Genomic DNA, 26,970 nt, shown 5'->3' on the forward strand with positions numbered 1-26,970 from the left:
CACCATTCTGCTGCTACCAGTGTAAGACCATCTCACTGAGCTGCCTTGTGCAAGACTTCCAGCACTGTTACATACTCCTGTTTCTGGAGTGTCTCCACCTGGGTATTGAGAGGCACAATCAGACTCTGCAGAAATGTAAAATGACTGTGTTCTGCAGGGTTTTGCTTCCCTGTCCTTTCCCCTGCCATCAGTGGATATATTAGGCAGCTCCTATATTCATCATATGGAGGAATTAAGAGCAGAAGCATCTGGAGACGATACTAAATTTGTTCGGATGTGATGAATTTCCGAGCTTATTCTCTATATAGGGGCCCCATCTGTTGGGAAGTGATCTAAGAGAGGATACAGTACCAATAATACATTGACAAACTCATTGATTACACCTTATCACCTATCCCCCACTCCCTCATCTCACACACGCCCTTTTTTCCCTCCTCTTCTCTTCCTTCTTCTCTTCTTTTCTCTGTATTTCCCTCCTTCTTTTTAACCATCTTCAGTGCTCTACTATGTCTTTGACATTATATTGGGTAAAAGATGCATATTTACTGTATTGTAAGTGAAATATATTATGCCTTAAGTGCTTGTTGTTTTATAATATATATATTATAATGGAACTCCTTATGTTGCATCGTCATACACTACTGAAAGTTTGGTTTGCAACTTAGCCCTGAGAGGCGTTTCATTCAATTTTTGACTGCTCTTTACTGTTTTTATGAAAATTTTTCTCTTAATAAAATATGATTAACCATATTAGGCATCTTCTCCCTCCACATTTTGCCGGCGTTTAGGTCCTAGCTGCAGTCTGTCACTAGTCTAAGTGCATTATTGTTTTAACTCTCAAGTTACCGACCTGGCTTGTTTACTCATTTTGTCTATTCTCTCCACTCCTGACCTCGGCTTTGTATTTTTGTATTTTGAACCTGTGCTGCCCATCCTGTCCTTGGATCATCTGACCTTGTCTCTTTTTCACTCTTTGTGCCCCATATTTGTGCCTTTGACCCGCGGGTCAGTTGATGCAGGTCCAATGACTGCCCTGGAGTAGCCCTGGAGTAGCACCTGGTGACTACCATAACAGCCAGAGCCTATCCTCATCATCTAGTGAAGACCAGGTAGTCACTTAGTTATGCCCCTCCAGAGTAAGCCCGGCCAGTGGTGAAGTGGGTCCACATCCACCGTTGTCACACTCTGGTTGATGCTGCCTGTGGTTTGGGCTACATGAATCAAGTGACAGGATCCTTTTAAGATGAATCGAGTGAATAATAAGCAAACATGGATCAGGAGAAGTGTTGGAAAATCAAAGCCAGGTGGGCAATGAAATATAAGAAAGGATTCTAAGAAACACAAGGGTTGAAATTAGTGGGTCAAGCCAGCAATAACATCTCCAGAGTGCTTGGAACTTTCCACCTCTGACAAGGATGAAGCATTAACTAGACCATAAAACCATTTCCTAGAAGTCATTACTAACCTTTTGCAAGAACCCAGCAATTTCCCTGATAGTTTCATTCTGCATTAGGGACAGATAGCCATGAAAATCAACTCTTTCACAACACATTACAGGTATTCAATAAGCTACAATTCCATTACATGCAGCTATGCATTTAATTGTTAGTAAAACAAATGGGAAAGGTCATGTACATATTTTCGAGCAATAACCAAAAATTTCTAATTTTATATTACTACAAAAACTGCTACAAAGTAATTTTCCAATTTAATTAGCATATGGCCTTCTAGCTTAAAATGATCAAGGCTAAGACTTCTTAACGCCAACTGTTATCTTATTTCAGTACCTTCGAGAGCCAGTGCTCTATTTAGTAGGGATAAGCATTAGCGGATTAACATCTTCACTGCTAGAACAAGTGCAGTTTGGTAATGATCCTGTGTCCCCTATGGCATTTAAGGATTTAAGTAGTTCTTCAAAGACATTGGCACACCACCAGATTCCCCCTAAGCGTGTTCCATGTTAACAATTGCTTTCTCTCAATCATTGACTAAGTGATTTGCTGGCCGCTGTGTCTCTACTTAAAGTTGCATTTGTACGTAAAGAGCCGTTTTCATTTTGTTTCATAATTTAAGATGCGCTTAGATGCATTGTAAAAATGGACCGTAAAAAGCTTTTCTGCCCATGTAATACACTGAGAAGTATTCACCTGGGACCTCAAACGTCAGCCTGATAATTTAGTGACACTCTATATACAGTAAGGAGTTGAGTGTTCTTCTTTTGTTTGGGCATTGAGTTTTATATATCTAACGTATCTCTTACTGTAATTCCATTTATTTTTGGATTGGTCCCAGTTTCATGTGTAATTAAGTATAACAATATATTACAATTTCTTAGCACATGTCACAACTACAAAGAAAAAATCGTTACAATAGTAAGAAAATCATATTTTTATTTAGCTCAACTATTTTGATATTGAGGCTGATTCTTAAAGGAAACCTGTCATCTGAATCATACTGTTCAAACCGTGGGCAAGATGAATCAGATCCTGTCTGCATGGTTGCAGCTAGGTACGGAATACATGTCTCTAAAACACATTGGCATGTCAGAGAAAATATTTTAAAGATTCGGTCAGTGAGCATAGACAGAGATGAGATGAGTCTAGCTCTGCCCCCAGCCTGGTCTTTCCAAGTGACACTTTAGATTATTGTCAGGTAGAGACCTGTCAATCACATCTAGCAGCTCTGGAAGAAGCTGACCAGGGACGGAACAAGACTAGTCTCATCTCTGCTTATGTTCCAATTATCAATTTTTTTGAGGAGTTACCACCACAAACCAAATTGTACATTGAAGTAGGTATTTTATAGATAGAAGTATTGAAATATCCTGCTGAATGGGAAATGGAACAAACTCTAGATTAGAAGACTCAAAGAGAACTGGCATATACGAGGTAGAGAGATAATATAAATAGGCAGTTGACAAGAATTTACGCAAACCACAGAGAAGCAAGAAAAAAGAAAAGCACCATTAGTGTGTTTGGTAAAAATTAAACATTAGTCTTTGGGGTAGTCAAAAATTGCATACCATACCACCGACAAATTTAAAAAAAGTTTGCGTATTCAACAGGTTTTCCCATTTGTAGCCAGATTAGTGTTTGACCAATGTACTACCTGTACATAAATTGCTTTAGTAATCTAGTCTCAGACAAGTCAAATAACCATAATGCTGTTTATATCTCCCACATCTGTGACATCTCCGTTTCCTGAATAGGTGATTATCTCACCTTTCACCACTTCCTGTAGTACTTGACCTCATACATAACATGCATCTTATTTCTACCGCTCCCTGCTCTACCCTTTTTAACCTGACTATGGAGGGATTGTGTCTTACATGCTGGGCAGCAGATTGCAATGTCTAGTGATTAGCAGAACCTCATCAGGAGCATGCCCAGGCGTTGTAGGGAGGTCATACAGGCACGTGGAGGCCACACACAATACTGAGACTCATTTTGACTTGTTTTAAGGACATTACATCAAAGTTGGATCAACCTGTAGTGTGTTTTTCCACTTTAATTTTGGGGGTGACTCCAAATCCAGGCCTCCATTGGTTAATAAATTTGCTTTCCATTGATGATTTTTGTGTGATTTTGTTGTCAGCACATTCAACTTTGTACAGAACAAAGTATTCTATGAGAACATTTCATTCATTCTGATCTAGGATGTGTTATTTGAGTGTTCCCTTTATTTTTTTGAGCAGTGTAATTGTACAGTTCTGGAGAATAATGATTCAGTGTGATTTTCAGCACAGAATTTACTTCGGAAAAACAAAATACAAAAAAGCATGATGGAAATGCATTTTATCATTCTCCCTTTTTTATCTGGTTTCAGTTGTGTTTTTCATATTGCCCACACCTGTTACTTGCCACAGGTGAGTTTGAACGGAGCATCACATGCTTGAAATCAAGTTGTTTACGAACATTTTTGGAAAGGTGCCGACAATTCTGTCTAGCCCATTTTACCTGGTGATGTATTCCCTTTAAGGCAATGTCACTGAAAACAAATTAAAATAGGGACAATTAAATGTCTAACTGTTGACCTACCCTTAATATCCTGCATCATCCCACTATTATGTTTACTAAGGATGTCTCTATAAAATTTTAATACTCATGTGTTCCCATTTTCTTAAAATTTTAGTGTCTCTAAGCCATATCAGTCTTGTATTTGGCAGGGTCTGTGTGATTGTAAATAAAAAGTGTCCTTATACCTGAATACCTGCCAAAATGGTGCCCAAAACCCTGGCACATTGCCATATTGAAAGTAACATCTAGGACATCATGAATGAATTTGTATACAGATCTGTATGTTGTATATGTAAAGTAACCGCAGGTGGTAGCCATGGCCAAGCTTCTGATCCATAACCCCCCCTCACTTTTACAGTTAAATCGTGATCCAGTCCAAATGTGCTGTCAGGTGGATCATATTCACTTGTAGGCTGTAGGCCGACGCTTCCTCCAGTGCTCCATTTTCAGGAACTGAGGGGACATGCAGTTTGTTTCAACAAGCAAAAATTCAGATTGTAACACACAGTATTGGGCACAACACTTCTTATTCATTGTTTCCTTAGTTCAGCACGCCCTCAGCATCACTATCTGTTCCTCCTTGACTATCCCCACATTCAATGTCTCACTCAGCCTCTGAGATTTCTCATCCAGTCCCGCAGTTCACCCAGTATCCTTTACCTTCCCTTCCCGCGGTTCCAGTTCCATCGTCAGCTGCAGGGGCGGACACAGACTGTAGTGGGCCCCTGTGCAAGAATTTTTTTGGCCCCCCCCCACCCTTCATAGGGGGCATGAAGGCCCCCCCTGTGCATCTCTCATTCCCCCGTGCATCTCTGATTCCCCCCACTCCTAGTTAATTAATTGTATTTAAAAAAAATAAAACTTGTTATACTGTACTTACCCCCAGGGCCGGCTCCAGGTTTTTGTGGGCCCTGGGCGACAGAGTTTCAGTGGGCCCCTTTAACACATACCATGATTCATGATGCACAGATACCACAGAGAAATATATATATATAGTACAAGGCCAAGGATTTCACTTACTACATTACATGAGCGATATCTATTGCAAATTCTACAATAGCTCAGAAACCGGCGAATCCTCACAGCGCACAGTGCAGACCGGACAGTATAGTCCTCCATACAGTATTATGGGCAACCTATAATGCTCCATACAGGATACTGACCCCCTTATAATGCTCCATACAGGATACTGGTCCCCATATAACGCTCCATACAGGATACTGGTCCCCATATAACGCTTCATACAGGATACTGTCCCCCATATAACACTGCATACAGAATACTGTCCCCCATATAACGCTCCATACAGAATATTGGCCCCCATATAACGCTCCATGCAGGCTGTTCCCCCCTTATAATGCCCCATTACACGAGCGATATCTATTGTAAATTCTACAATAGCTCAGAAACCGGCGAATCCTCACAGCGCACAGTGCAGACCGGACAGTATAGTCCTGCATACAGTATTATGGGCACCATATAATGCTCCATACAGGATACTGACCCCCTTATAATGCTCCATACAGGATACTGGTCCCCATATAATGCTCCACACAGGATACTGGTCCCCATATAACGCTCCATACAGGATACTGGTCCCCATGTAACACTGCATACAGAATACTGGCCCCATATAGCGCTCCATACAGAATACTGCCCCCCATATAACGCTCCATACAGAATACTGACCCCCATATAACACTCCATACAGAATATTGGCCCCCATATAACACTCCATGCAGGCTGTTCCCCCCTTATAATGCCCCATTACACGAGCGATATCTATTGTAAATTCTACAATAGCTCAGAAACCGGCGAATCCTCACAGCGCACAATGCAGACCGGATAGTATAGTCCTCCAAACAGTATTATGGGCACCATATAATGCTCCATACAGGATACTGACCCCCTTATAATGCTCCATACAGGATACTGGTCCCCATATAATGCTCCATACAGGATACTGGTCCCCATATAACGCTCCATACAGGATACTGGTCCCCATATAACACTGCATACAGAATACTGGCCCCCATAAAACGCTCCATACAGAATACTGTCCCCCATATAACGCTCCATACAGAATACTGACCCCCATATAACGCTCCATTCAGACTATTGGCCCCCATATAACGCTCCATGCAGGCTGTTCCCCCCTTATAATGCCTCATTACACGAGCGATATCTATTGTAAATTCTACAATAGCTCAGAAACCGGCGAATTCTCACAGCGCACAGTGCAGACCGGACAGTATAGTCCTCCATGCAGTATTATGGGCACCATATAATGCTCCATACAGGATACTGACCCCCTTATAATGCTCCATACAGGATACTGGTCCCCATATAATGCTCCATACAGGATACTGTTCCCCTATATAACGCTCCATACAGGATATTGTTCCCCATATACACTCCATACAGAATACTGACCCCCATATAACACTCCATACAGAATATTGGCCCCCATGTAACGCTCCATGCATGCTGTTCCCCCCTTATAATGCCCCATGCAGGATGACACCCACCTTTTAATGCCCTATGCAGGATGTCACCTCTACCCCCCATAAAATGCCCCATGCAGGATGTCACCTCTCCCCCCATATAATGCCCCTTGCAGGATATCACTTCCCCCCTTTTCAATGCCCCATGCAGTATGTCAGACCACCCCCTCCCTTTTAATGCCCCATGCAGGAGGTCACACCCCCCCTCCTTATAATGCCCCATGCAGTATGTCACACACCCACCCTCCTTATAATGCCCCATGCAGGATGTCAATTCCCCCCTCCTCCTCTTATAATGCCCTATGCAGGATGTCACACCCCCTCCCTTTTAATGCCCCATGCAGGATGTCACGCCCCCCCTCCCTTATAATGCCCCATGCAGGATGTCACTTCCCCCCTTCCCCTCTTATAATGCGCCATGCAGGATGTCACTTCCCCCCTTCCCCTCTTATAATGCCCGATGCAGGATGTCACACCCCCCCCACCCCCATATAATGCCCCATGCAGGATGTCACTTCCCCCCTTCCCCTCTTATAATGCCCCATGCAGGATGTCACTTCCCCACTTCCCCTCTTATAATGCCCCATGCAGTATGTCACCCCCCCATATAATGCCCCATGCAGTATGTCACATACCCCCATATAATGCCCCATGCAGGATGTCACACCCCCCTCCCTTATAATGCCCCATGCAGGATGTCACCTCTCCCCCCATATAATGCCCCATGCAGGATGTCACCCCCCCATATAATGCCCCATGCAGGATGTCACACCATTCCCCCATATAATGCCCCATGCAGAATGTCACACCCACTCTCCCCCCACCATATAATGCCCCATGCCCCCATACATAAAAAAAAAAAATCAAATACTCACCTCACTTCTCACCTGATGCTGATCTGGACTCCAGCATCGCCCGCATCTTCCCGCTCTGCGCTGTGACAGCCCAGGAGAGATCGCGCGCGGTGTAAACATATCACCACGCCCTCTGACCTGAGACGTCACAGTCAGAGGACGCGGAAACGCTGCGGAGGCACGGGGAGGGGTAAGTATTGTGCCGGCGCCGTCACATGACCGGAGATGTCTCTGCGCTCAGCATGGGGCCGGGGGCCCATGCTGAGCGCAGGGACATCTCCGGTCATGTGATGGCGGGGGGTCATGTGACGGCGGGGGGTCCTGCGGGGGGCCCCATGAGGAGACGCACAAGAGGGGGGCCCCAACGGGGCTCCGAGGGGGCCCCGACCGGCCGGACCCCATGCTGGAGTCAGGGCAGTCATGCCCTGATGGGGCCCTGCTGGAGGCTGGAGGGGCCCCCTCTCCCTCGGGGGCCCCCGTTCAATGAACCGGCTGCACGGGCGGTAGGTCCGCCCCTGGTCAGCTGTATGCCAGAAGATAAAGCACTCTCCATAGTACTCATACCGAGCCTTGAGCTCCAGACGTTGCAGGGATTCTAGTAAGGCCTTCCGTGCCATGAATGATATCTGCTCGCTCACTGCAACTTGAATTTGACCTTGGCTACTGTACTTCCCTATCCGACTAACTATCAGGAAGTGCCTGATTTTCACTAGCACCTACCTAATTTTAACTTTATCTTATCCTATACCTTCAGCCAGGACCTGCTCCAGGTTGTTCATGGGCCCCGGACGAAAGAGTCTCAGTGGGCCCCTTTAACACATACCACGATTCATGATACACAGATACCGTAGAGAAATATAGGTATAGTACAAGGCCAAAGATTTCACTTACATCTTACATTACATGAGTGATATCTATTGTAAATTCTGCAATAGCTCAGAAACCGGCGAATCCTCGCAGTGCACAGTGCTGACCTGGGGAGAATCCAAAGTTTTCATTTTAGATCGGACAGTATAGTCCTCCATACAGTATTTTGGGCACCACATAGTGCTCCATACAGTATTATGGGCACCACATACACTCCATACAGAATTATGGGCACCACATAGTCCTCCATATAGCATTATGGGCACCACATAGTCCTCCATACAGAATTATGGGCACCACATAGTCCTCCATACAGATTTATGGGCTCTACATAGTTCTCTACACATTATTATGGGTACCACATAGTCCTCCATACAGAATTATGGGCACCACATAGTCTTCCATACAGTATTATGGGCACCACATAGTCCTCCATACAGAATTATGGGCTCTACATAGTTCTCTATACAGTATTATGGGCACCACATAGTCCTCCATACAGTATTTTTGGCACCACATAGTGCTCCATACAGTATTGTGGGCACTACATACACTCCATACAAAATTATGGGCACCACATAGTCCTCCATACAGAGTTACGGACTCTACATAGTTCTCTATACATTATTATGGGCACCACATAGTCCTCCATACAGAATTATGGGCACCACATAGTCTTCCATACAGAAGTATGGGCACCACATAGTCCTCCATACATTATTATGGGCATCACATAGTCCTCCATACAGAATTATGGGCTCTACATAGTTCTCCATACAATATTATGGGCACCACATAGTCCTCCATACAGAATTATGGGCCGCATATAATGCCCCATACAGAATAATGAGCCCCATATATTGCTCCATACAGTATAATGAGCCCCACATATTGCTCCATACAGTATAATGGGCCCCATATATTGCTCCATTTAGTATAATGAACCCCATATATTGCTCCATTTAGTATAATGAGCCCCATATATTGCGATATACAGAATAATGAGCCCCATATAATGCTCCATACAGTATTTTGGGCACCACATAGTGCTCCATACAGTATTATGGGCACCTCATACATACAGAATTATGGGCACTACATAGTTCTCTATACATTATTATGAGCACCACATAGTCCTCCATACAGAATTATGGGCACCACATAGTCTTCCATACAGAATTATGGGCACCACATAGTGCTCCATACAGTATTATGGCCACCACATAGTCCTCCATACAGAATTATGGGCACCATATAGTCATCCATACAGAATTATGGGCTCAACATAGTTCTCTATAGAGTATTATTGGCACCACATAGTCCTCCATACAGTATAATAAGCCCCATATAATACTTCATACATAATAATGAGCCCTATATATTGCTCCATACAGTAAAATGAGCCCCACATATTGCTCCATACAGTATAATGGGCCCCTTATATTGCTCCATTCAGTATAATGAACCCCATATATTGCTCCATACAGTATAATGAGCCCCATATAATGCTCCATACAGTATAATGAGCCCCATATATTGCTCCATACAGTATTTTGGGCACCACATAGTGCTCCATACAGCATTATGGGCACCACATAGTCCTCCATACAGAATTATGGGCACCACATAGTCGTCCATACAGAATTACGGGCTCTACATAGTTCTCTATGCAGTATTATGTGCACCACATAGTCCTCCATACAGAATTATGGGCACCACATAGTCCTCCATACAGTATAGTCCTCCATACAGCCCCATAAATTGCCCCATTCAGTATAATGAACCCCATATATTGCTCCATACAGTATAATGAGCACCATATAGTGCTCCATACAGTATAATGAGCCCCATATATTGCTCCATACAGTATTTTGGGCACCACACAGTGCTCCATACAGTATTATGGGCACCACATACACTCCATACAGAATTATGGGTACCACATAGTCCTCCATACAGTATTATGGGCACCACATAGTCCTCCATACAGAATTATGGGCACCACATAGTCCTCCATACAGAATTACGGGCTCTACATAGTTCACTATACAGTATTATGGGCACCACATAGTCCTCCATATAGAATTATGGGCTTTATATAGTTCTCTATACAATATTATAGGCATCACATAATCCTCCATACAGTATTATGAGCACCACATAGTCCTACATACAGAATTATGGGCTCTACACAGTTCTCTATAGAGTATTATGGGCACCATATAGTCCTCCATACAGAATTATGGGCTCCACATAGTCCTCCATACAGTATAATGAGCCCCATATATTGCTCCATACAGTATAATGGGCCCCATACAATGCTCCATACAGAATAATGAGCCCCACATATTGCTCCATACAGTATAATGAGCCCCACATATTGCTCCATACAGTATAATGGGCCCCATACATTGCTCCATTCAGTATAATGAACCCCATATATTGCTCCATACAGTATAATGAGCCCCATATAGTGCTCCATACAGTATAATGAGCCCCATATAATGTTCCATGCAGTATAATGAGCCCCATATAATGCTCCATACAGTATAATGAGCCCCATATACAGTACAGACCAAAAGTTTGGACACACCTTCTCATTTAAAGATTTTTCTGTATTTTCATGACTTTGAAAATTGTACATTCACACTGAAGGCATCAAAACTATGAATTAACACATGTGGAATTATATACTTAACAAAAAAGTGTGAAACAACTGGAAATATATTCTAGGTTCTTCAAAGTAGCCACCTTTTGCTTTGATGACTGCTTTGCACACTCTTGGCATTCTCTTGATGAGCTTCAAGAGGTAGTCACCGGAAATGGTTTTCACTTCACAGGTGTGCCCTGTCAGGTTTAGTAAGTGGGATTTCTTGCCTTATAAATGGGTTTGGGACCATCAGTTGTGTTGTGCAGAAGTCAGGTGGACACACAGCTGATAGTCCTACTGAATAGACTGTTAGAATTTGTATTATGGCAAGAAAAAAGCAGCTAAGTAAAGAAAAACGAGTGGCCATCATTACTTTAAGAAATGAAGGTCAGTCAGTCCGAAAAATTGGGCAAACTTTGAAAGTGTCCCCAAGTGCAGTTTCAAAAACCATAAAGCGCTACAAAGAAACTGGCTCACATGAGGACCGCCCCAGGAAAGGAAGACCAAGAGTCACCTCTACTTCTGAGGATAAGTTTATCTGAGTCACCAGCCTCAGAAATCGCAGGTAAACAGCAGCTCAGATTAGAGACCAGGTCAATGCCACACAGAGTTCTAGCAGCAGACACATCTCTACAACAACTGTTAAGAGGAGACTTTGTGCAGCAGGCCTTCATGGTAAAATAGCTGCTAGGAAACCACTGCTAAGAACAGGCAACTAGCAGAAGAGACTTGTTTGGGCTAAAGAACACAAGGAATAGACATTAGACCAGTGGAAATCTGTGCTTTGGTCTGATGACTCCAAATTTGAGATCTTTGGTTCCAACCACCGTGTCTTTGTGCGACGCAGAAAAGGTGAACGGATGAACTCTACATGCCTGGTTCCCACCGTGAAGCATGGAGGAGGAGGTATGATGGTGTGGGGGTGCTTTGCTAGTGACACTGTTGGCGATTTATTCAAAATTGAAGGCATACTGAACCAGCATGGCTACCACAGCATCTTGCAGCGGCATGCTATTCCATCCGGTTTGCGTTTAGTTGGACCATCATTTATTTTTCAACAGGGCAATGACCCCAAACACACCTCCAGGCTGTGTAAGGGATATTTGACCAAGAGGGAGAGTGATGGGGTGCTACGCCAGATGACCTGGCCTCCACAGTCACCAGACCTGAACCCAATCGAGATGGTTTGGGGTGAGCTGGACCGCAGAGTGAAGGCAAAAGGGCCAACAAGTGCTAAGCATCTCTGGGAACGCCTTCAAGATTGTTGGAAGACCATTTCCGATGACTACCTCTTGAAGCTCATCAAGAGAATGCCAAGAGTGTGCAAAGCAGTCATCAAAGCAAAAGGTGGCTACTTTGAAGAACCTAGAATATAAGATATATTTTCAGTTGTTTCACACTTTTTTGTTAAGTATATAATTCCACATGTGTTAATTCATAGTTTTGATGCCTTCAGTGTGAATGTACAATTTTCATAGTCATGAAAATACAGAAAAATCTTTAAATGAGAAGGTGTGTCCAAACTTTTGGTCTGTACTGTAGTCGTCCACACAGTATAATGAACCCCATATATTGCTCCATACAGAATAATGGGCCTCATATAATGCTCCATACAGAATAATGGACCCCATGTATTGTGCTATTCAATATAATGGACCCCATATATTGCGCCATACAGTATAATGATCCCCATATAGTGCTCTATACAGTATAATGAACCCCATATAGTGCTCCATACCGTATAATGAACCCCCATATATTGCTTCATACAGAATAATGGGCCTCACATAATGCTCCATACAAAATAATGGGCCCCATATAATGCTCCATACTGAATAATGGACCCCATATAATGTTAAATACAGAATAATGGACCCAGTATATTGCTCCATGCAGAATAATGGACCTCATATAATGTTCCATGCAGAATAATGGACCTCATATAATGCTCCATACAGAATAATGGACTCCATATAATGCTCCATACAGAATAAAGAACCCCATATATTGCTCCATACAGAATAATGGGCCTCATATAATGCTCCATACAGAATAGAAGCCCCGATATAATGCTCCATACAAAATAATGGACTCCATATAATGCTCCATACAGAATAATGGACCCCATATAATGCTCCATACAGAATAATGGACTTCATATATTGCTTCATACACAATAATGGGCCCCATTTAATGCTCCATACATAATAGGCCCCATATAATTCTCCATACATAACGGGCCCCATATATTGCTCCATACATAATGGTCCCAATATAATGCTCCATACAGAATGGGCCGCATACAAGGCTCCATACAGAATAATAGGCCTCATATAATGCTCCATACATAACGGGCCCCATATATTGTGCCATACAAAATGGGCTCCATATAATGCTCCATACAAAATGGGTCCCATATAATGCTCCATACATAATGGGCCTCATATATTGCTCCATACATAATGGGCCCCATATAATGCTATAATGATGAGAGATCAGAGCTTGTACTCTACTCTATGCAGCATTTCTGAATCTAATTTTTTGTGCTAATAGTATGCTCCAGAAAGCAGGCCACATTTCAGTATATAAATATTTTGTGCTCATATTTTTGCTCCAGCCATGAGTCCACATTTCAGAATCTAAATTGTTTGTGCTAATAGTGTGGTCCAGAAACCAGGCCACATTTCAACATCTATAGCCTTTGTGTTAATTGTGTGGTCCAGACACCAGTCCACATTTCAGCATTTAAATCCTTTGTGCTAAGTGTGTGGTCCAGCCAGCAGCACACATCTCAGCATCTAAATCCTTTGTGCTAATTGTGTTGTCCAAACACCAGTCCACATGTCAGCATGGGACAGGGCTTGGATCAGCATTTCTAGCTTAAAAATTGATCAGTACCAGGTGGGTGAGTGACAGGTGCAGGCCTGGTGTTCTGAGAGCCCTGCCAAATTCAGGCAACACACATGAAGGAGACCCAGCTTACAGTCCAAACATTTCCAAAAATTCAGGGCAGACACCACTAAAGTGGTATTAATTTCCCAAGAGAAAAAATAGTATAATGGGGCTCTGACACCCCTTCCATTACAGGCAACTCCTCAGATGGAGACTCAACTCGGAATGTCCACATTTCAAAAAAATTGTTAGTAATAGCAGCAATAGCAACAGCAGGCACAGAAGCCACGGCAAAGGTGTCACAGACTGCAATAACGTGAGATCAATGCAGCACACTAAAGACTACACCATAGCCTAGTCTGCGATTGGGGTGAAAAAGTCATTGGAGATCAATGACTTGATCATCTTGATGAAAATTTGGCGGTCTACACTTTCAGAGGACAGCCGGATGCGCCAGACACCACCAGAAGTGCTGAAGACACATTATGAGATAACGCTGGCTTCTGGGCATGACAAAACCTCGAAGGCGTGACAGGCCATTTCAGGCCACTTTTTCATTCCATTCCATTCCATATTGTCATTCACTACAATACTTGGTGCACTGGAAGGGTTATGGTCCAGAGGAAAAGATGTGGGTTTCAGCATCAGGGGTGAATGCCCCCAGGCTGGTTCATTCATTCCACACCTCTTATCCTGAGAAACCTGGTTCTTAGTGTCCGGAGGCCACTCGTAGAAGGGAGGGTACTGTCAGAGGTGTGTCAGATGTGACAGACAGTCACTCTGGATCTGGCTGCAGAAGGTCACTGCGTTTGGCATTGCAGACGCCTTCTTAACCCTTGATACTTTTGGACCCAGCGGCAACCTCCCTCCTGCTCTGATTTACACACCCTGGTCTGGGTGTTTATAAACTCTCTGTCTCCTTCAGGGAGTCGCCGGTAACATTCTCATTTTCCCTTGTGAAGACTTGGAGCAATAGCAGTCGGTTATCTTCCTCTCTGGTGCCCTTGGAGGACCTTTGGTGCTGTCTCTCTTCTGTCTGCTCAAGCTAAGTTTTCCCTCCTTTGTTTGTCTCTCTTGTTGTCTTTAGTTTATAGTGGGGACTGACCAGTGCTCACCTCCTCCTCCCTATCTAGGGTCTAGCTATAGGGATATACAGGAATTAGGTTTCCTGTTCGGCGATAGATGCGGAACCTATATAAGGACGGTAGGACAGGTAGGGTGATATTAGATCTGCCTAGGAGTCTCCACTCCCCCTTTCTCTAGTGTTTGGACTACCCTCCCCTCATCCCTTTGTGTTGCACTTAGTCTTTCCCACACCGTGCATGACTCTAACCTCACCTACTGTACCCATCCCTTGTAGATTGTGAGCCCTAGCGGGCAGGGTCCTCCCACCTCCTCCTTGTTCAAGATTATTGTACTTGTTGTTTGCTATGTATACCCCTTTTCACATGTAAAGCACCATGTAATAAATGGCAATATGATAATAAATAATAATGATTACACTATTTGTACTCTGGGTCAATTGATGCCACTTTTCCTGGTGTCTGCCCCTAATTTGAGCTGTACTGGCAGCCTTTTGGGCCCCCTGAAAGTGTTGTTTTATGTATTTGTTTTTGCCTCCCATTAAATTCAATGGGGTTCGGATACGTTCGGCGAACTGTTCAGCGAATTGTTTGGCGAACATCGGGACGTTCGCCGATCCGAACTGAACTTCGAAAGTTCGTTCATCTCTAAATACAATATATGTATAAAATGCATGACATTATATACATGACGCGATTGGTGTCTTCAGGGGTAGGAACACAACAGTACAGTCCACCATTCTTACATATACAATATATGTTCTAAAAAATCGGCCTAATAGATTTTCATGATCTGTGATTTGCAGTGATTTCATTAGATTTCTCAAATACAATGCTACAATATAACTGAATCGTGCAGTAGTTAGTGATGTTGGCCCAGGATTAATCCTCTAATTAAGGATCAATTTAATTAAACCTCTGTCGCTCATATGTCCCTATAGAAACTTCACATGCTGATGTCCAAAAAATAATATTTACAACACACACATAATATTGAATTTATCAACATCAGCAGTATTTCTATGTAACTGGATGGCGCCCCTCTATAGAAGCTAATAGTTGTAGTTGAGCATGTGGGGGGTTGTCTTGCTGCAATGCTGCGTGAAAGATGCTGTTCCTAAGTATAACATAATCCACCTCTGCCTTCTGGTGCAGTGTGTGAGTTTTTAGAGGCACTAAGTAATTAGCTTGCTGTATAAAGCATATACATCACTACAGTTCATTGCAACCACTGACGTTTCTGCTCAAACATTGGCACATGGATGTACTTGGCAGTGTGCACGGGGATCTGGGGTTTGTATTCTGCAGCGACACAATAAATATGTTTAGGGTCTTGGGTATTATGTAGGAAAGAGCTGACACAGGTCCTGCATCACTTCAGTGTGTGACACTGGGTAGATGATGTTCCTCTGTTCCTTATCACCCTCTCCTTAAGTGAATGCTGTATATGATGGAGGCAGAGATGTGCCCCTCTCAGTGCAGACACCTTTAACAACTCCAGAAAAGATTTTCCTGTAAGCATGTCCTAATTCAGGGGAAGCTGACATGTATAGCTTACAGGGAACTTTTGAATAACTACATTACTGTATGTTTCTGAAGCCTGATCATTATTAATAGTCCTCTGTAATTAGTAATGCTGCAGTTGCTTGCAACCTCCACATTTCCCTTATGATGTGCTGCTAAGAAATCCAGCATGCTCTTCAGTTCTTAAAGAGCCATTCCCACCATCTGCCTCTCACTACAGAAGCTGCATACTGGAGCAGAGCAAAGCTTGGGCTAGCTTCACACTCAGCAGCACATGGAGGGAAGGCTCCTGCCTGTCACATCTCACATCATCATGCTCCTCAACTAGATGGAGATCTCCTGTCCTCAGGGAGCTTGATGTGATTAAGCCTCCTTCCAGGTCTGGGATATTGTTCATCATCTGATGCTCTGCACAGAGATGGAGACTTCTCATAGTGAGATGCACCTGCAATGATTTGTTCCTAAGACTGCACCAGGACAGAAGTGTGGACTGTGGGTGATTATGAGGGCAAAGGACTCTTCTGATTGAATTCACTGGTCCTGAAGGATTTGATGGAATGAAATACCTAATAATCTCACTGCCTGGTGGTTCCCTGACTTCTCAGAAGCTTAGTGGTGGCATCCCAAGGACACAGGACTCCCTCCCCTGAACTCTAATCCTGTCACTTGCACTCATTGATCTCTGCCAGTAGAGGAGATCCATGAGCCTCTGAAGACCACACTGCTTGATCGCTAAGAGTCCGGCAGAAGCCATGCAAGTCTCCATAGCCTGCACAGAGCACAACCTCAAGGGCCGGAATGGGGACGACAGGCACAGCAAGCAGAACTCCAGTGGCCCAAATGTGGTCAATGCAGCCAGGGCAAGGTTCCGGACAGTGGCCATCATCGCCAGGAGTCTGGGAACTTTCACCCCTCAGCACCATATCTCACTGAAGGAATCCACAGCAAAGCAAACTGGCATGAAATACAGGTACATCAGAATGCTTCTTAGATCAGATAGATAATAGATAATGATTTATAGTAATGTGATAGATAGATAGATAGATAGATAGATAGATAGATAGATAGATAATGATTTATAATAATGTGATAGATAGATAGATAGATAGATAGATAGATAGATAGATAGATAATGATTTATAATAATGTGATAGATAGATAGATAGATAGATAGATGATAGATAGATAGATAGATAATGATTTATAGTAATGAGATAGATAGATAGATAGATAGATAGATAGATAGATAGATAGACACATACATCGATAGATAGTAGCTAGGGTAGATAGATAGATAGATAGATAGATAGATAGATAGATAGATAGATAGATAGATAGATAGATAGATAGATAGATAGTAATGCGATAGATAGATAGTGATTTATAGTAATTAGATAGATAGATAGATAGATAGATAGATCGATAGATAGTGATTTATAGTAATGTGATAGATAGATACATACATACATACATAGATAGTAGCTAGGATAGATAGATAGATAGATAGATAGATAGATAGATAGATAGATAGATAATGATTTATAGTAATGAGATAGATAGATAGATAATGATTTATAGTAATGAGATAGATAGATAGATAGATAGATAGATAGAGTGTGGGTAAAATAATATTAAATTGGCTATATAAATAATAAAAGAGCATTAAATAAATAGTTGGTAAAAAGTTTTTAAAGTTGTACAGTGTAAACATGGGCAGTGCGTAGTTGCCAATATACATTAAATATCTGTTTTTTTGTTTTTTATGTAAAGTTCACACATTGTTTTAATCAGTTGATATTATTACATTTTATACAGTACTACAGTATATGCTGCAGCTATGTACATACAGTGCACTACAATCAGCCCCTGCCTTACTGTTGTTACAAATAAAGTTTATATGTCTTCTTCAACTATAGGTATTTCTTTTCACAAGGTTGAGTAATGTCAGCATGTCTTTGCACTTATAAAGTGTGCAGTATAGTGGCAATCTATTTAGATAGTATTCTCTCAAAGTGGAGCCTGTCCCTTCTGGTGCTCACAAGCTTCTTTCCTTATCTCAGCAGCGCACACAGTCTGTGGTCATTTTTAGGGGAGGACAGTTAATCTAGTGATGTTTTTGGAGTGCAATAGAAAAGAGGATTATTTAGAGAATACCCATGAAAAATGACGTTGACATACCATCTACTTGCTGATGTTGCCTTGGTCAAAATCAGACCCTTGAGCCCAGTGCTTCCACTATGTGTACACCTGTATAGAACAACTTTTCTAGTCTACAATCTATGAAATTTCTTCTGACTCCTATTTATAGATAGAAAGCAATAATGACATTTTCCATGTGCAAGGAACAGCTCTGTTTGAGGGTTGTTCTTAGCAACAGAATAAGTACAATTTCTCAGTAAGCGTCTGACTGTCAATGGCAAAATATGATATAATGATGAAAAAAATGTGAAAAGTGAGTTTTATTGCAGCATGCTGAAAATGATGGGGGTAACAAATCAGAATTAAACGCCTGTTTTTAAATGTACCGTTCAGGGCATCACTAGAACTTGCTGGGATGATGATTTAAGGAATGAAATGTTTGGGGTAATGTGGAGCTGATTTGCTGTGACTGTGATTGATAATAATTGAATGAAGCTAAAGGAAGCTCCAGTGTTAGTCATAAATCAGAGCTTAGAGTTAATGATTACTGGAAGGTGAATCCCATAAATAAGCTTTGTACTTTACACAGCTACTGTACTAGACAACGGCAATGATTTATCATACACAGCTCAGCGGAGCAGAAAGTCATGCTGCAATAATGGGGGTGATCTGAACTGGGGTGTATGTAGAAAGTGCAACATGCAGAATATACTGCTTCACATCATCACGCTCGCTCACTCTCCTCCTACACATAATGTTCTATGTAATTGATTTAACTGTTCATATGTAACGTGCGTTTTTACTTGGGTTTTGGTGACATTTTTATCTAGTGTCATTTTGTAAAAATACTAACCCTAGGAGTAAACCACCAAAATACGCCATAACGAGAGCAAGCAACATCTAAAAAAACACCACTGACCCCTTAAACCCAAATTCTATGTATGTAGTGTGGTAGATATTTCACTAAAGACTGTAATGTCATTTTGGGCCAGAAAAAAAGCCAATCATTGTGTGCGAATTCAGCCTAAAAACGAATAGAAAAAAATTGGACGTAGACATAATAAATGAATTGGCCATAAACCTAACCAGTTTTAGCTCAAACTTTTTTCACTAGTAAATGAAGCATCCAGATTTACAGATTGATGTCCCTTAAAGTGAAAGATTAATTGCAATGATTAATTTATCCATGCTAGATCTCGTGCTAATAACTCAGGACCAGTGAGGTCAATTTGCCTCTTCATAAATGATCTTTCACAGCTGATAACAAAGTATATAAAACTACATGTTTAATTCAGCCTCCTACTGCTTCAAAGGATTTCAATTGATTTTTATTCAACTGTTTTGGTAAAGTTTCATGCATCATCTATAATGCTAACAGCCATGCTTCTCACTACATGTGTTGTCTGCTTCCTGGGGGTTGCTCTGTGGCCATAGTTTACAAGCTAAGCATCTCATTGTGGGAGGGACTGCAGTATGACTGACAGCTCGATAGAGCTCATGCTATTTTTAATATCCAGGTCTATAATAGATAATATCCAAAAATGGCAGCGAGAGGAATCCTGGTGTTTATTAGATATATATCTATATAGATAGATATACACGTGGGCCATTTATATGGATACACCTAAATTAAAGTGGAATGGTTGGTGATATCAACTTCCTGTTTGGGGCACATTAGTATATGGGGGAAAACTTTTCCAGATGGGTGGTGACCATGGTGGCCATTTTGAAGTCAGCCATTTTGGATCCAACTTTATTTTTTTCAATGGGAAGAGGGTCATGTGACACATCAAACTTATTGAGAATTTCATAAGAAAAACAATGGTGTGCTTGGTTTTAACGTAACTTTATTCTTTCATGATTTTTTTTCAAGTTTATGACCACTTATAAAATGTGTTCAAAGTGCTGCCCGTTGTGTTGGATTGACAATGCAACCCTCTTCACCCACTCTTGAAACACTGATAGCAACACCGCAGAAGAAATGCAAGCACAGGCTTCCAGTATCCTTTGTTTCAGATGCTGCACATCTCGTATCTTGATTGTATGGTGGGGTACAAAGATAGTGGGGCCATTCTTCATCAATGGAAACCTCAATTCCATTGGACAGCTGAAATTGTTACATCATTATGTGTTGCCCTCTTTATGCACTGAAGATGGCACATTCCCTGAGTTTTTCCAACAAGATGGTGCACCACAACATTATGGGTGTCAGGTCCGAGCATTCCTACATGAACAGTTTCCTGGAAAGTGGATTGGTCGTCTTGGGCCAGATGAATGGCCACCAAGGTCTCCCGATCTGACCCCCTTAGACTGTTATCTTTGGGGTCATCTGAAGGCAATTGTCTATGCTGTGAAGATACGAGATGTGCAGCATCGGAAACAATGGATACTGGAAGCCTGTGCTAGAATTTCTTCTGCGGTGTTGCTATCAGTGTGTCAAGAGTGGGAGAAGAGGGTTGCATTGACAATCCAACACAATGGGCAGCACTTTCATTGTGTTCAAAAACTCATGAAAGAATAAAGTTACGTTAAAACCAAGCACACCATTGTTTTTCTTATGAAATTCTCAATAAGTTTGATGTGTCACATGACCCTCTTCCCATTGAAAAAAATAAAGTTGGATCCAAAATGGCCGACTTCAAAATGGCCACCATGGTCACCACCCATCTGGAAAAGTTTCCCCCCTCCCATATACTAATGTGCCACAAACAGGAAGTTGATATCACCAACCATTCCCATTTAATTTAGGTGTATCCATATAAATGGACCACCCTGTAGATATATATCACATGTGTGTATATATATATGTATATATATATTCTTCTACACAATGCTGCAAAGCAATACTGCTTTCAAAAGTTGAAGTGCTAATAGTTTATTTTTATCAATCAACTAATGTAAATCAAATCACAATATTTGGTGTGATCATTGACTACAAAACAGCTTCAAAGCACCAATTCTTCTAGGTACATTTGTACACAATTTTGGAAGAAACTTGGCAGTGACGTCATTCCAAACATCTTGGAGAACTAACCACAGATCTTCTATGAATGTAGGCGTAGGCTTGCACCTACATTCTTCCATCATGAAGAACCAACAAAGAGGCATCTAATTGGTTCAAAATTTATTCTGAAGCAGGACAACGGCCCTAAACATACAACCAATGTCATTAAGAACTATCCTCAGTAAAAAGAGCAAGGAGTCCTGGAAGTGATGATATGGCCTCGACAGAGCCCTGATCTCAACATCGAGTCTGGGATTACATGAAGGATTTACGCAAGTCTATCTTCACATAAGATCTGTAGTTATTATTCCAAGATGCTTGGAATAAATTCCCTGTCGAGTTCCTTCAAAAATTGTGTACAAGTGCATATAGGAGAATTGATGCTGTTTTGAATGTAACAGTGTGACAGTTTTCTGTCGAAAAAGCTTTGATGGATTGGCCGCATTCTGTTTTAACAGAAGTGGTGGCAACACATTACCTGACATGTATTCTCTTCTGTCCATTGGAAAATACCTATAGATTATTTTATTCCCCCATCCACTGGCTGTACTCATTGATTACCTGCATAAACATATATTTGTAGGGGTGGAGGGGATGGTGTTGCACCCCTTTGAAAATCATTAATATTTTAAATGTATGAAAATGAATTGTACTATATATGTTATCCTCCGGGAGGCTGCAGTTCCTAGTAGTCAGGGTTCACAGGGTTAACTGTAGGGCCAGACCATAGTTGGGGAGGAGGATTGGGGACCTGTGGGTCAGTTCCTGTTTTTGTAGTCAGTAGTTAGTAAGCGAAAAACAAGAAAGGACACCCTCAGAGAGGCAGAGAATCATTATTGGATGTGTGTGACAAGGAGCCAGTGGAAAAGGAAGCAAGTTTCTGCAATAAAGCTTGCTGACCTACATCAAGAGGTTGATAGGAATGTCTTTAAGAGACTGGTGGGAATATCCATAGTTCTGGTCAGACCTGAAAGCTGCGGTCAGTGAGACGGTGTCGCGATGTTGGGCACGTATAGGAAGGAGACAGCGGGAGAAGCTCCCTTACGTTGGTTCCCAATATGTGTAGTCAGGGTGTAGTGGTCACAGCAAAACACATTGACCTGGATGGCGCTACATCAGTATGATGGAGGTCCTCCACTTAACCTTTAAATCTACAGTAACGTTCATCACAAGTACTGCGTCACCGTCAGTAGCCACCAAGAATGTTCCTCTGTATTGTGCAGAAGAGAACAGCAAGTTTATTTTCTACTATCCTTTGTGTGCCAGTTGGATAGCCAGTAAAAAGGAATTTGTTTTTAACAACTTGTCTGGTTCCTTCAATGTGGGTTTAAAGGGGTCCGGCGCCTTGCCAAGCATGGTGGAGATGAACCTGAAGATGTCCCCAACAACAACATCAACTCACATACCTAGGGACCCTGTTTTCCTGTAGCGGACTGGGGCATGGGAGACAAGTACCTCGGTCACGGCTACCGCCCCGCGCCACGTTACATATTCACATATATCAGAAAGCAGGAAGATTTCTACGCTGCAATCTTCAAGTGTATTTACAATTACAGAGGTTTTTGCTGAGATTTCCTTGCACAATTTGAATTTGATAAGAGCTATACCTATTTTAATGCTATGATAACTGGGAAATATAGTTATTACGAGTATAAGTCCCAATTGTAAGAGGAACATGTCAGGTAATAAGTGTATATTGATGTTGTTGGCAAATAGTGAATGTTCTCCAAAGGTGAACATTCACTTGAAATAGTCAGTGTATGTGATCTCTCCACTATGATTTAGGTAAAAACTTAAGATTATAAAACCATGTCCTTGGTTAAACTTTGTCTCCTATGTACCGTATTTTTCGGACTATAAGACGCATTTTTTTCCTCCAAAATTTTGGAGGAAAATGGGGGGTGCGTCTTATAGTCCGAATGTTGGGGGAGGTGTATATATATGTGAGGTGTGGGGGGTGCGGTATGGGTGGAGGAGAGGGGCACAGGAGGCAGCAGCCACCCGCTGCAGCATACACTGTCCCCGCTGCTAAAGAAAATTAATATTCACTGCTCCCCACGCCCATGGGGCATGGGGAGCAGTGAATATTCATGCTCCTTAATAGCAGCACACAGTATAGCCACGCTGCGGCTCCTGCTGCTGCTGGAATCATCTGTGCCCGCTATTAAAGGGCATGAATATATGAATATTCAACCTCTCTCCACGCCCATGGGCGTGGGGTGAATATTCATGCCCTATAATAAGCGGGCACACGAGATAGCCGGCAGCAGCAGGAGAGTGAAGTCACTGCTCCCCACGCACACAGTTCTAGTGTGGGGAGCAGTGACTTCCGCCAGCTGATCTCTCCTTGTGAGCCGCGCATGGCAGCAGACAGGTCGTAGCGCTGGAGGAGAGAAGAAAGGTGAGTAGGAGTGTTTATTTTTTTTATGTGCAGCATGATGGGGATTAGGGGGACCATACATACTAGGCTAAGGATGAGGGGGCCATACATACCAGGGTAAGGATGAGGGGTGCCATGCATACTAGGCTAAGGATGAGGGGGCCATTCATACCAGGGTAAGGATTAGGGGTGCCATGCATACCAGGATAGGGATTAGGGGTGCCATGCATACCAGGATGGGGATTAGGGATGCCATGCATACCAGGATGGGGATTAGGGGTGCCATGCAAACCAGGACAGGGATGAGGGGTGCCATGCATACCAGGACAGGGATGAGGGGTGCCATGCATACCAGGATAGGGATTAGGGGTGCCATGCATACCAGGATAGGGATTAGGGGTGCCATGCATACCAGGACAGGGATGAGGGGTGCCATGCATACCAGGATAGGGAAGAGGGGTGCCATGCATACCAGGACAGGGATGAGGGAGCCATGCATACCAGGGTAAGGATGAGGGGTGCCATGCATACCAGGATTGGGATGAGGGGTGCCATGCATACCAGGATAAGGATGATGGAGCCATGCATATCAGGATGGAGGGGTTCCATGCATACCAGGATGGGGATGGGGACCACGTATAAAAGGAAGGGGGGGCATATATACCAGGATGGGGGATATTGTCAGAATTGGGGGACATTACCCCTACACCAGTGTCAGCAGAAGACCCCCTTCCCCTTAAAAGTGCATCATGAACACACTTTTGGCTTAAATTTTTTTTTTTTTCGTCCTCTAAAACCTAGGTGCGTCTTATGGTCCGGTGTGTCTTATAGTCCGAAAAATAAGGTATATCATGAACTTGCTTGTTGATCATTGTGTCTCTGGTACTATTACAATTCAGTTGGTCTTGTTATATTACTGAATTATTTAACTGAAAAGCAGTTTAACAAGTGCATTGATTCTGTCCTTAGAGTGCTGTGTCAGCTATTAGCAGATACTATACAGGAATTACAGGTGCCTGTGATACAGAACTGTAGGTGAACTTAGTGCACATAGTGGCAGCAGTACGTGACTAGGAAGAACGCTATATTTTTTTGTTATGCCTGTGTTGTCATTGCAGACAGAATTTTTGATGTCTTGAAAATTGCTATGCACCTAAATAAAAAGAACTTGGCACTACAAAAAGTAATGCTGAAAAATTTTAATTGTAAGCATCGAAAATAATAAATATATGACGTTTCGGTCTTAAATCGCAGCACTTCATCAGACATAAGGATTGAATGCGAAAAGAAATCAAGCGGAGAATACACGCTGAGAGACAAATGACAGCAGTGTTTATAGTGTGTCATGTAATCCCACACAGACCCGATGATATTGATATCAGGGCTCTGTGGGGCCATATCATAACTTTCAGGACTCCTTGTTCTTCTTCACTCCAAAGATACTTGTTAATGACATTGGCTGTATATTTGGGGTCATTGTCCTGCTGCAAAATAAAATTGGAGACAATCAGATGCCTTCCTGATGGTATTGCATGATGGGTAATTGTATTTTTCATCAAAGAGGACCGCATTCACCCTAACTAAATTCCCAACTTTATTGCTGAAATGCAGCCCTAAACCTTGTAAAGAACTTCCACCATGCCCCAATTTTGCCTGCAGACATATATTATCTCCAGCCCTTAGGCAAACAAACTGTCTTCTATTACAGCTAATTATTTAAAATTTTGACTCCTCAGGCCAAAACACCTGGTGGCATTTTTTTTCACCTCAGTTCTTGTGTTTTTGTACATAGTTGAGCTGCCTGGCCTTGTTTTCATGTCAAACGTGTGGCTTTTTAGCTGCAATTCTTCCATGAAGACCACTTTTGGACAGACTTTTCCAAACAGTAGATGGGTGTAGCCAGGTCCCTCTGTTTGCTGTCAGTTTAAACATATTTCAAACTATATAACTATGAAACTGTATAACTTTGTAACTATGTAAAGGCATGGTTTTTGCCCACAATTCTTCCATGAAGACAACTTCTGGTGAGACTTACAGACAGTAGATGGGTGTAGCTGGGTCCAACTGGTAGCTGCGAGTTATGAGCTGATGGCGCTACTGACCATCTTCCAATTTAGAAGGGAAGCAAGTATGATGTGATTTCATCTGGTGCTCTAAGTATCTTTAGCTGACCACTGCATCTACAGTCTTCAGCGTTGCCCATTTCTTTGTGTGTCTTCTAAAAAGCTGTAGCATTTTAGAGAAAACTCTAAAAATAAATGTCCGGCTCAAGTTGACATGTGTACTGGATGTTTTCTGTACTTCTATTCCTTCTTTTCCCTACCTGGCACCTTATTTGTTAATGAGAAACTTGAGATGTAAGCTTAGCTGGGCATGAAGAAACCATGGAGGAACCACAAAGCAGAACCTTCTCCGACGCTTGAACAATTTTAAATTTACGTTTTCTTCAAAATATTGTTGCTCTTGAGACCTGTCTTTAGTCTGTTGCAGGCTGTCTATAGTTACAGCATGCTGACAGATTCCCCTTCATGTTGCTGCTGTAGGAGTGTGACTATCTTGATGACCATGTGCTGGAAAACAATGGAAGCCATTAAAGGGGTTCCAATGATGTCGGCACTCACGTTTCCGGGGCTCACGTGAAGTTTGCATGTCACGTGAGCCCTGCACCAAATCAGTGCCAGATTCACCGTCCCCACCTTTGGACAAATTGAACTTCAACGAAAGTCAGAGAGCTGCCACAGCCCTGACTTCCTGTTGATGTTTGATTCGTCCAAAGGCGGGGGCAGTGAAGCCGGCAATGATTGGGCGCAGGACTTGTGTGAAGTAACAGCCTCACTTGAGCCCCCGGAATGCAAGTACCGACACCGCTGGAACGGAGCTGGCGCCGGAGGTGAGTATAGGTGTTTTTATTTTAACAGGGCCAAACATGAGGAATGAGAAGAGGTTGTGCTAGCAGTGGACAACCCCTTTAAGGACTGAGCCCTTTCTTACCACAGCTCAATAGTAGTGGCACGGTCTTCCCTTACAGTTACTATTATATCTAAATCGATAAGTCTGC

At 42.5% G+C, this 26,970-nt stretch overlaps 1 protein-coding gene across 3 annotated transcripts in view; it reads left to right on the forward strand.

Annotated features, from left to right (window-relative positions):
• The window catches only part of KCNAB1 (potassium voltage-gated channel subfamily A regulatory beta subunit 1), a 552,388-nt gene that overhangs the window by 257,682 nt on the left and 267,736 nt on the right, over positions 1-26,970 (forward strand). The window contains exon 1 of one of the 3 annotated variants that reach the window (XM_073674771.1): positions 16,559-17,359. The exons of the other annotated variants lie outside the window; for them this stretch is intronic. Within the exon in view, the coding sequence (XP_073530872.1) occupies positions 17,142-17,359 (218 nt within the window). The 5' untranslated portion in view covers positions 16,559-17,141. Of the gene's footprint in view, positions 1-16,558; positions 17,360-26,970 lie in introns of those variants that run through there. 3 annotated transcript variants of the gene reach the window in all.

Source organism: Phyllobates terribilis, unplaced genomic scaffold (genome assembly GCF_046119375.1).
Source record: "Phyllobates terribilis strain yellow unplaced genomic scaffold, ASM4611937v1 Scaffold_3__8_contigs__length_932513732, whole genome shotgun sequence".
NCBI lineage: Eukaryota > Metazoa > Chordata > Amphibia > Anura > Dendrobatidae > Phyllobates > Phyllobates terribilis.